Source organism: Lampetra planeri, chromosome 47 (assembly GCF_965212315.1).
Source record: "Lampetra planeri chromosome 47, kcLamPlan1.2.h2, whole genome shotgun sequence".
In the NCBI taxonomy this organism is placed as follows: Eukaryota; Metazoa; Chordata; class Hyperoartia; order Petromyzontiformes; family Petromyzontidae; genus Lampetra; species Lampetra planeri.
Genome location: NC_136153.1, coordinates 5,675,912 through 5,687,967, shown reverse-complemented (window position 1 = coordinate 5,687,967; position 12,056 = coordinate 5,675,912). Strand labels below are relative to the sequence as shown.

Below are 12,056 nucleotides of genomic sequence, written 5' to 3'. Positions count from 1 at the left end.
CCATTCAGCTCTTGAATCGGGTGCAACCGCAACAAACAAAAAACAAAAACATGAACAAAAAAACATCTTAAAGTGAATATGTGACTAAGTGCAAACAGAAAATCCAAGAAAAGACAGCAAAATATTGCAGAAAAAACACCGTACACCAACGCTGTGTGCAAAAATCCCAGTGGGATGCAAGTCAAACAACAACAACAACAACCACGAGACAGCTTAAATTAAGGCCATCAGTCTAACTCTGTACTACAACAAACAAACATGGCTAAACCAATACACTTTTCGAAATCACCAAAATAAAGCCATGAAAGCAATGAAAAAGCAATCATAGGAACTGTGACAGAATTTTCACAATAAATGGCATAAACAACATGTACTACCAAAACCCTGCAGCCATAGCTGGCTGCATGAGTCACTCCACCTTTAAGATCAGCACACTAAATCAAAACACAGGTCATACTTTGTAGCGATCATCCGGAGCGAAACATTTTATTTTAGGTCACTGAATAGCACTGGCAGCTAGGGGTGTACAACTCCTCTAGAGCAGTTTTGAGTGAAGATCTTAGGTAGTGACTCAAGTTTCAATTTATTGGCAACAGCATTCCAGACCCTGGGGGCATCAATAGCAAAGGCCCTTCCTCCAGTATATGTACGGCAATAGGGAATATTAAGCTGGTAAATGAGTGTAGACCTTAGGTCAAATTTGTTCTTTGAAACAGAGATGAGATCCAGCAGGTAATCTGCAGATTCTTTTGCAAGTACATCATGAATAAATAAGATCTGGTGCACAAGCCGTCGAACATTCAGAGATGTTAAGTTTGACCCAATGTAGAGGTCACAGTGGTGAGTCCTATATGGGCAGTTCAATGCAAATCTTAAGGCCGAGTGATACATTGAGTCAAGCTTCTTCAGTACAGTACTTGGGGCTGATTTATAAACAATGTCACAGTAATCAAGTAGAGGCAGTATGGTAGCTTTAATCAATTCCAAACGGAACATAGGGGGGAAGCAGTGCTTGTGTCGATATAGAAAACCAATTTTAATTTTTGTCTTTTTCCCAATATAATCAATGTGATCTTCAAAATTCAGTTTTGAATCCAGGATGATCCCAAGATACGTATAGATCTTAACTTGCTCTATTTGATCATTATTTAAGGAATGTAATTTGGGGAAAATAACTTCCCGCTTTAGTCCTGGTGAGAAGCATAGCACCTTGGTTTTGGCAGGATTTAGGACTAGTTTAAGAGCAACTAGCTGATGTTGTAGTTTGTTGAAATCACTCTGGAGCTTAGCAATCACGTCATCCGGAGAGCGGCCAGCAGTAATTAGTACCGTGTCATCTGCAAAAAGATTTACCCTGGAATAATCCAGTTCAGTGCCCAAGTCATTTACATAAAGAGAGAACAAGAGGGGGCCGAGAATGGAACCCTGTGGAACCCCTTTTGTTATCTTAACACTGTTTGACCTCCAACCATCTGTGAATACAGTTTGGGTGCGAGAAAAGAGGTAATTTTTTAACCATTTTACTGTGTTTTCGGAAAAACCGAGGCAACTTATTTTACTAAGCAGGATGTTGTGGTCTACTGTATCAAAAGCTTTGGACAAGTCAAGAAAAAGACAGGCGCAGTACTGCTTATTATCAAGGCTACTGTAAATGTGATTCATAGAGTCTAATGCAGCAGATGTGGTGCTGTATTTTTTTCGGAACCCAGATTGTTTTAGATGTAATAGATTGTTGGCGGACAGGAAACTGATAATTTGGTAGTTCAATAATTTTTCAAAAATTTTCATCAACGGGGACAAAATTGAGATAGGTCGGTAGTTATTTGGATCATCTTTAGGGCCCCCTTTGTGAAGTGGACGAACATAGGAATGTTTCCATTCTAGAGGAACTGATGCTTCTTTGATGGACAGGTTGAAAATATGGGCTATAGGTTTGTATATTAGGTGACCAACACTTAGTAGAGCAAAGACGGGAATACTATCTGCTCCGGTAGAGGAGGACCCTTTGAGGAAGGACAGTTGTTTCAGAACATTACTTTCGTGGATTGGCTGAAAACTAAATTCGCTTAATGTTTGGATAGGGGTGTAGGAATTTGCATGAGCAGGGGTGACTCCCAATAGATTATCAAATAGGGTACCAGCTTCAGAAAAATGAAGGTTAAAATTGTCAACTATTTTTTGGGGATCTGAAAAATATTCCCCATTTCGGTTAAGCTGAACGGGCAGATGATCTGTTTTGGATGCCTTTTCGATACATTTGATTGTTTTCCAGAAAATCCTGGCATTTCCATGAGATTCAAGGAGAGTAGAAGAGAAGTAGTCATTTTTTGCATGCCGTATTTTTTTGACGCATCTATTCCTTAAAATCCTGTATTCTAGCCAGTCATTAACCAAATTACTTTTCTGAGCACATGCCCAAGCCTTGTCTCTAGTTTTCATGAGTTTTGTAATCAAAGGATCAAACCATGGTGGACGATTGCCTTTAGTTTTAAATTTAACCAACGGAGCATGTTTGTTAAGAATTTGTAGAAACGTGTACCTGAAGGTCTCCCAAGCCGTAGTCAGGTTTGGAATATCACAGACCTTGTCAATATCCGAGTGAAGCACATCATTAGTAAATGCCTGTATGCTGAAGTGTCTCATGGAGTGCTTCTCAACCAATTTAGGGGGGGCTTTGTGTCTGGCTGATGATCTCACCCCAAAAATGAAGGAGTGATCACTAAGGTTATTACCTAGAACACCAGTCAGTGCGAAATTGTGAGGGGCATTTGTCAATAGGACGTCAAGCAGAGATGACTGTCCCGGATTTTTTAGGTTGGGTCTTGTGGGGACATTTATTAATTGAAACAGGTTAAATTCATCTGCAAAATTTGTGGCCACGGCCGGCGGGTTTAGCCAATTCCAATTTAGATCACCCACTAAAACTATTTCACCTTTAGGGAGGCCCCCAAGAAGCTCTCTCAGTGCAGATGCAGCTTCAACATCCTTACCACTAGGCGGTCTATAGCAGCACACTACCAATATGTGTTGATTATTAGGGAGAGTTATTCTGAGAGCCAGACCTTCAAAGCAACATTTTTTAAACAAGGAGTGAGCTGGTGAACATGCAATAGTATTACGAACATAGATGGCAATTCCACCTCCTTTAGATCCTCGGTCAAGCCGAAAAAGGTTGTAGTTGTCAATCGTAATCTGCAAGTCATTGACGGCAGGAGTGAGAAATGTTTCTGTTAGGCAAAATATGTCCGGGTCAAGATTTGCTACTTCTAGTTTTAGTTGACTTAATTTAATCAAAAGCCCTCTGATGTTGACATGTAGAACACCAACACCTTTTCTGCCAGAAAAATCTACAGAATTATATGAGTTCTTTACATTTGGGCCAGGATGAAGCTCAATACCACCCAGAAATAAGAAAAGTAGAATTAATAGTTTGCACAGGTATTTTCTGTGAAAGGATGAAGAGCGACGAACCTTGGACGAATAGCAGCAGCTCACAGATGGTGTTATTTTTAAGAGCAGAATGAAGTTTGGAAGGAGTGCTGGTGAAGTAATGGGACAAAGATAGGGTTTAAAAGGATACAATGATGGAGTGTAGAAGTGTCTATAAGTTGTTTCATTAGCAGGTGTAGTGGCAAATTTAGCAATAAGTATTGACGCGAAGTAACGCGGGTAGCCGTTTGTAGAGTTGAGTGTGGCACTAGATATGGCCGGGAGGGACAGTAGTAAGATACACAGCAGGTGAATTGACATCTTTAAAACACTAAATTTAAACACACACACAGCTCACTCACACGCAGCTCACCCTCACCCACTCTCACGCACAGCCCACACCCATGCAGCACAACGCACACACGGCCGCACACGCCGCCGCCATCTTGCTGCTGTTGTTGTTGCAGCTGCTGTTGTTGTTGCAGCTGCTGTTGTTGTTGCAGCTGCTGTTGTTGTTGCAGCTGCTGTTGTTGTTGCAGCTGCTGTTGTTGTTGTTGCAGCTGCTGTTGTTGTTGTTGCAGCTGCTGTTGTTGTTGTTGCAGCTGCTGTTGTTGTTGTTGCAGCTGCTGTTGTTGTTGTTGCAGCTGCTGTTGTTGTTGTTGCAGCTGCTGTTGTTGTTGTTGCAGCTGCTGTTGTTGTTGTTGCAGCTGCTGTTGTTGTTGTTGCAGCTGCTGTTGTTGTTGTTGCAGCTGCTGTTGTTGTTGTTGTTGCAGCTGCTGTTGTTGTTGTTGCAGCTGCTGTTGTTGTTGCAGCTGCTGTTGTTGTTGTTGCAGCTGCTGTTGTTGTTGTTGCAGCTGCTGTTGTTGTTGCAGCTGCTGTTGTTGTTGTTGCAGCTGCTGTTGTTGTTGTTGCAGCTGCTGTTGTTGTTGTTGCAGCTGCTGTTGTTGTTGTTGCAGCTGCTGTTGTTGTTGTTGCAGCTGCTGTTGTTGTTGTTGCAGCTGCTGTTGTTGTTGCAGCTGCTGTTGTTGTTGCAGCTGCTGTTGTTGTTGCAGCTGATGTTGTTGTTGCAGCTGCTGTTGCAGCTGCTGTTGTTGTTGCAGCTGCTGTTGTTGTTGCAGCTGCTGTTGTTGTTGCAGCTGCTGTTGTTGTTGCAGCTGCTGTTGTTGTTGCAGCTGCTGTTGTTGTTGCAGCTGCTGTTGTTGTTGTAGCTGCTGTAGCAGCTGCAGCCGACCCAACTGCAGTTGCAGGAGTCATACACGAAGCAGCCGCAGCTGTGTGTACTACAGCAGAGCAGCAGCGGGCGTGCGGCCTGGAGGCGCCGAGGCCGAATAGTTGCGTGATGTGGACGTGGAGAGGCGAGATGTTTGGCCCATCAGCTTCATTGTTCTGCTTCCATTGACGAGCACCCTCCACGTAGGCCTCGACGTAGGCCCCCACGTAGGCCCCCACGTGGGCCCCGACGTAGGCCTCGAAGTAGGCCTCGACGTAGGCCCCGACGTAGGCCTCGAAGTAGGCCTCGACGTAGGCCCCGACGTAGGCTTCTATGTAGGCCCCCACGTGGGCCTCGACGTGGGCCCCGACGTAGGCCTCTATGTAGGCCTCCACGTAGGCCTCTATGTAGGCCTCCACGTGGGCCTCGACGTAGGCCCCGACGTAGGCCTCTATGTAGGCCCCCACGTGGGCCTCGACGTGGGCCCCGACGTAGGCCTCTATGTAGGCCTCCACGTGGGCCCCGACGTAGGCCTCTATGTAGGCCTCCACGTAGGCCTCGACGTAGGCCCCGACGTAGGCCTCTATGTAGGCCCCCACGTGGGCCCCGACGTAGGCCTCTATGTAGGCCTCGACGTAGGCCCCGACGTAGGCCCCCACGTAGGCCCCCACGTGGGCCCCGACGTAGGCCTCGAAGTAGCCTCGACGTAGGCCCCGACGTAGGCCACGAAGTAGGCCTCGACGTAGGCTTCTATGTAGGCCCCCACGTGGGCCTCGACGTAGGCCCCGACGTAGGCCTCTCGGATCCCTCAGGACAGCTGTTTTTCACCTGAGGACGGCTGCTTGCGTTGTGGCCGAAACGTCGTGAGAATTATTTTATGTTTTATTTTTATTATTTTATTATTTCCCTTCTACGTGACTTTACCGAAAGAACCAAGAAGATGAATCCCTGCAGTCACGAAAGCATTAAATCGAAATATACTTTGCACCCTTATAGTGTTTGTGTATCGTTTATTGTTGCTGTAACGTTATGACCCAGCTCCTACTGCGTGCACCGCAGGAATGCTACCTGTCCAGATGTCATGCCGCACAATTTGGAAAAAAGCAATCTCTGCGTCCGTGGAAAGACGGATCTATCAGTCACGCAGTGGCAATACTGCCCAGCATCACCATCACCGCGTACTACAAAGATCTGTTGTTACTCGTTGGGTCTTTTGGTAAAATCAAGTAGATAGAAAACTAATAAAAGAATAAAAAACCACGACGTTTCGATCGCACTACAAGCAATCGTTTTCAGGTGAAAAAATACAGCAGGCGGACTGCTGAGGCAGGATTGCTGTATTTTTTTTCACCTGAGAACGATTGCTTGTGTTGCGATCGAAACGTCGTGGTTTAAAAAAAAAAGATTTATATCTACGTGACTTTAGCGAAAGACCCAAAAAGTAGGAATTACTGCAGTCACGAAAGCTTTAAGTCAAGATTTAAGATCTGTTTTCTTTAACAGCATTGTTACTTTTCGAGGTGTGGTGACGGACGCCTGTAAATCAGTGATTTGGATTGTGGATCAGTGCTCCAGGTTTGGGAAAGACCCACAACTGTAGGGCCGAGAGACGGCCAGAAGATGGCAGTAGAGCAAATGGTTTGGTAAAGCTGCGAGAAGCACCGATTGTTTAATGGTGGGAAAGATGCCGACTTAATTCATGGCATCAAATTTTGAAATCCCAAATCCCGCCGGAAATTTGTTTAATTAAATAATTGTCAATTTGCCTTTGAACACAGGTCTACAAATGTTTGCATCTGGAGAGTTTCAAGAGTGCTGAACCCAAATATGTATTCAAAGTTTTGATAACTTCCTTTTGTTGGGACTTTTTTGAACAGTGCGACGATAAAGCTGATAGAAAGCGAAACAAATCTAACTTTTACGAATAATTTGTATATTAAATTACCGATTCCTGCATGTATGATTATGCACAAATCAATGGATTTGTGAGTGGAAAAAGTCTTACTTTATTGAAAGAGGTGTAACAATCAGACATCTAAAGACACATTGATTCTTAGATTAAAATTGATCCTCACACCCACGATACAATTATATTGTGCACGTAATAATCTATTATCTTCGATTCGTGTAAGTTGCATGTAATGGGTTCATGCGAACCCTGCAGCCACTGGCATCTGTACAGGGGCCACAAAGGGAGAAACATCGAATTGCCACCCTGAACCAAAGTAATTGAATTTCCAGGGGGGGGGGGGGTGAATCAATGCACGCCTATTTACTATTTTAGATAATATTAAATTATGTATAAAGCGCTTGATATCTCCCCAAATGGGTGTTGACAAATTCGAAATCACAAAAAATAACAAAGAAAATCATCACCTAAATATTTGATTCACTGAAAACAACAGGTTCAGCATTGAAGGAAGGTGTGAAATAGCTGACTTGAAAATGATTTGTGAATTGTGCACACCACAAATGTAGTGGAAGATGAAATGTTTAACACGTGGACTTTTGCGGCAAAATATTATCCACGAGTTTTTTTGTGGGTTAGATCGCTTAAATGCGTCGTTAAACCTGTCACCACCCGACGCAGCCAGTTAGTAAGTTATTTACTCAAATTGTAAATGTTGTGGCAAACCTGACTGATTGGCTTATTGGGTGATGGTGGCGGGTGTAACGACACATTTCTATTTACACGATCTAACCCAAAAAAAAGCATCTATTATGGACAAGATGAAATAATATATATCCTGTGCTGGTCTTTAAACATCACCAAGTATTCAATCAATGCTGTGCACACACACACGTTTCAGATCTTTTATTACCATAAAATATATCCAAACGGACGCTTCATGATCAAATTTTGGCATGGTTAACGCATACATAACGCCATACTGCAAGCAATACACTAGAGGCCGCTATGGATACCATTTTACATAACAGCAACTGCTTTTAAGATACCTGTAAGATATAAACTGTTACAATTCTACGTTTCCAACATTCTGAACCGTTATGAAGACATAACTGTGTCCAGCCTCACCAGATCAATGACCGTAAAGTCGAACTTCACTATCATTGATAAAGGAGTCAAAGGCGCACTTGACAGCATTTACAGAAAGTGAAAAAATGCATACATTAAAAAAGCAGTCTTTTGCTGTGCTTCCAATTTCAGAGTTTCATGAGGACAATGGTGTACGTCGCGAGGCCAATATATACACCAGAACATACCATGTACGCACTTTGCCGGGATGCTCCAATAAATATGGTAATTTCATTTGCCAAAAAATAGCATATGGTCTTCTTTACTCGTAAGTGAAAATAGTGTAGCAATTAATCTTGGCAATATGCTATACATATGTATAAAAATAAATAGAGGATCCTTTTCATTTTTTTTCAGTTGATAAAGTAGCGTGAGCTAGGCACAAGACTCTGTCTAAAAGTTTATCGCAAGAAAAATGTTGGATTTTCACATTCGACCCCCTGAAAGCAAGTAATTTAGAGATTAAAATGGAGGCAGTTTAGCAATCGTCGTCATGTTAACATAGAGCTGACACAAAGGATGACGATACGTGAATAGAAAAACGCAGTCGGATGCTTATACTTTATTAAAAATTAAAAATGCTCACAGGCTAAATGAATGAAATTGTACTTTATATTCAGCCATACAAATGATGTTTTTTTTAAACAAAATAATCCATCACGGACCTGTAATACGCTATACTGTATATATTTATTTTTTATCATTAACCAACTGGCCTTGCTTGTAAAGACCGTTTTTCATCACGGAGAATAATTCACAATTCAGGCAGATCACAAAGCGTAATGACAGCCCGCAGTTTTATTTTATGTTACACTTGCATAGACTTTAGAACGGTGCATCATTTCAGACCCGAGTGGTCACTTATTCACCGTAGCAGGGACTAAAACAATTGTTTATAAATCCCACAGTCAGTTGAGAAGATGCAGTGGGGGACCGCCCTTGATCGTAACCCTTTCGATGAGTCCTCTTCAGTGGCCGTTGCAACCTAGGGCCCCGTGTCGTGAGTCAAGTCATCCGCGATGCCAAACACGCCCACTCCTACATGGTTACCTACGCACAAAGAGGAAGAACACAAGGCAGAAAGCAAACGATTATATTCACGTAACGCCTCTCATCGCTTAAAATGTGGTGCAACTTCAGAGACTTCGGCTAAACGTGAAGTTTCGGCATCAGTATCATCAGCCATGGGTTATCAACTGCCGGATGAGGGCCTCCCCACACCGTCACCATCCCTCCAAGATCGTGCTGGCACAATCCATCCCCTACGCACGAGGTGATCTCAATGCTTCGTCTCCGCGGTGGTCATCATCTGAGGTGCATTCGCTCCTTTTGGCTGCCATTCTGTCTTGTCCATCAGCCGTCATCCCATCTAATGAGGTCTCTATTGCCCACGCCCACTTACTCTTATGAAGAGTCAATATGTCTCCCATTTGCATTTCCCCCCAATTACATCTATTCTCATTTGTGAAACATTCTGGTATGTGTCTGTCTCCATCGCCAGCCCCCTATAGCTCCATACCGAGGCCATCATATTTATATTCTTTGGTTCTTTCGGTGAAGTCACGTAGGTGAAAATAAAATATAAATCCTTTTTTTTTTACTGTAGTGGGCAGAAAAATAAAAAAAAAATGCTGGGGTTGTTCCACCTGATAACGGAAGCTTGTGTTGCCTCTGAAACGTCGTGATTTTGTTATTTTTATTTTTGATATTATATTTATTTTATTTTCACCTACGTTACTTTACCGAAAGAACCAAAGAGTATGGATCCTTGCAGTCACGAAAACTTCAAATCCATCATATTTACATTTACACTTCTGTATTTTAAATATGTTGCTGGATGCATACGGCCACAGAATCAAGAACTCAATTGCTTTGCCATAATCTTGCTATACAATGACTGGCAAAGGTTAAAAAGCATAACATGAATGGGAGTTAACCTTAGTTTCTATATCTGCCTCTGGGGAAATGAGGCCAGAATTTATTCTCATTTTACCGAAGGCTGCCTGAAAAAAAAAACCTCAATGCGCCTTAGATATACGCAAAAGAATTACAGCCAAGATGAAAACACTCCTTGGTTCAATATTGCAGCATTCTCTCTGCTGAGTAGCATGAATCACATATCCCCAGAAATATAATGGAGAAATATGCAGCATTTCCCCCCCATCGATCTCTTGAAATGTGCTCAATGTCTCTTCCCTCAAGAGTTAATTCTATCCCATCCGCCCTCTACAGCTGAGACAATAATTTTAAAATGAAATTTCCAGAGTAACTCATCACCTTAAAGGAAAAAAAATGTGGTGGCAGGCTGACATGAGTGGTTGTGTAATCCATATACAAATAAAACGAGTGGATACATCATTCAGATCAAACGTATGTTTCATAAACATGATTACCCTACGTATATTTGATCGTTAGTTAGGTAGTTTTTTTCAGCCACATTGAAGAACAATGCATTATCTCACGCAGTAATCACTATAAATATTTATTCATCTTGAAAAAAACTGCGCGGCTTATGGATTGTGCAGAACATATATTTTTCCCACGTGGGGAGAGGAATATGGGATGGTTGTTTATTCTACGACGATAATGCTTTGTTATATTAATGAAGGAAAATGTATTCTAGCCTGTGTATGAAATAGGGTTTAGTTTAAGCCAAATATCTATCAAACCCTTGAATGGAACGTTTACCCGTTGCACAACACCGTGATAGATGGCACTCAAGCACTGCGCTTAAATTGCGACAGTTTTGCCTGTCAGAGATCAATTGGTTCTACCGGTGTTGTGAACAGTAACTTGATTCGATGTTGCATTCGTATCCTAGACAGTACAATAATCATTGATGAGGTTTTAGTACACAAAAAATGTTATTTCAAACCTACTTCTGAATTTATGTCATTGATTTATTTTCAAATTGTGCTTTCTTAAACGTATGTAATTGTTTGTTGTTATGAGTCAAGAAATATCCAATTCTGTGCTCCCCAGTTGCCTGCGTGGAAAGGCGAGCTGGCTCGAAAATTCAAAAAGCAAACAAAATTGTGGCACAGACAAGGCGGTGAGTGGCACGAGTTGATAATTAACGAACCTCTCTCACTCTACCAATCCTCTCGTCTGCTTGCCCTAGTGAAAGAACAAAAAGGTTTTTTGATTAAAAAAAGAATGCATTTTTTGTAAATCGAAGAACAACTAGATGCGCTGTGCTTTATTGCACTCGATGGAAACTGTCATCGTCATGCCCAAAACCGCCCTCCCCCACCCCCCAATACCTGGCCACTTTGAATTCAGTCGGAACGTCGCATACCCGACCGTCGCATATCTGTCCTGGCCGATTCAGGAGACGTTCATAAGAAGTTCATTTCCCAACGGGTAAAGCCCATCGAGCCACACGTCTCCCTTTCAAGGGCAACCCGGCCAATCACACCCAGTGCAGTATACGTGCAGGCTATAACTGTAATACTGGTAAGAACCTCCTGGTTACACCAGCCCACAGGGGATTATTGTGTCCGTCCGTCCGTCCGTCGTGCATCCAAAATGGGAGGGGTGGGGCTGGGTGGAGAGGGGAGGGTGGGGAGGGGCTGGGTGGGGAAGGGCTGGGTGGGGAGGGGAGGGTGGGGAGGGGCTGGGTGGGGAGGGTGGGAGGGATGGGGCTGGGAGGGGTGGGGCTGGGTGGGGAGGGGCTGGTCATCCCGTGGTGCCCTTATAAAACTCAACGTTTAACCTACTCACGCCGGCTTGTGCCCACCCTCACAGTCGGGCATATTTGTGGAATACACCACGCCGCCGTTGACCCTGGCCAGCTCCCTCCGTAGGAATGTGTTTCTTTATAGATGGTCACAGAATACGACCTTTCCCACTTGTGTTCTCGATCTCACGTACATAACACAGTAAAGCATTTTACGATGTTTATAAAGCAGTTTGTGTTTGAGATGTTAACTACCTCGCCTTGTACACAGGAGTTTTGTGGACGCCTGTATATTGGAGTGTTCATGTTCTCCCCGTGGTTGTGTGTATTTTGTATTTTATTACACGCTTTTTGTTAACACACTCCGTCTGATGTTGTTGTCGTTGTTGTATCCTCAAATCTTGTAACTCAATTTTAACCCACTTCCCAATGTGGTATCGACTGCAAACTTGGTATACTTATGTCATACTGATTACAATACTATATTTTATAAAAAAATAAAACATATTTTACATTATTTTTAATATGCTATGTTTCGGCTTGGGTCTAATTGTCCACGGTAAACTGACGTTGGCTGTAATTGGCCACGGCCCCTTACGTTATGGCAAGCTTCGGGGCCACTTCCTGGAGTCGTGGAGTTCTCCCATTACTAGTACATTTCATAAAAGCATGTTTTAAAAAAAAAAAGTTTTTTTTTACAT

The 12,056-nt window shown here is 42.9% G+C and overlaps 1 protein-coding gene across 6 annotated transcripts in view; it reads right to left on the bottom strand.

The window, feature by feature from the left end:
• Positions 1 to 7,439: 7,439 nt before the first annotated feature.
• Positions 7,440 to 12,056, bottom strand: part of LOC144733531 (dystrophin-like) — a 393,684-nt gene continuing 389,067 nt past the window's right edge. For 4 of the 6 annotated variants that reach the window (XM_078615479.1, XM_078615481.1, XM_078615484.1 and 1 more), the window contains one exon: positions 7,440 to 8,726. In XM_078615479.1, coding sequence (XP_078471605.1) covers positions 8,662 to 8,726 — 65 coding nt within the window. In that variant the 3' untranslated portion in view covers positions 7,440 to 8,661. Of the gene's footprint in view, positions 8,727 to 10,758; positions 10,794 to 12,056 lie in introns of all 6 variants that reach the window. The other 2 variants (XM_078615482.1, XM_078615483.1) reach the window with 1 other exon arrangement.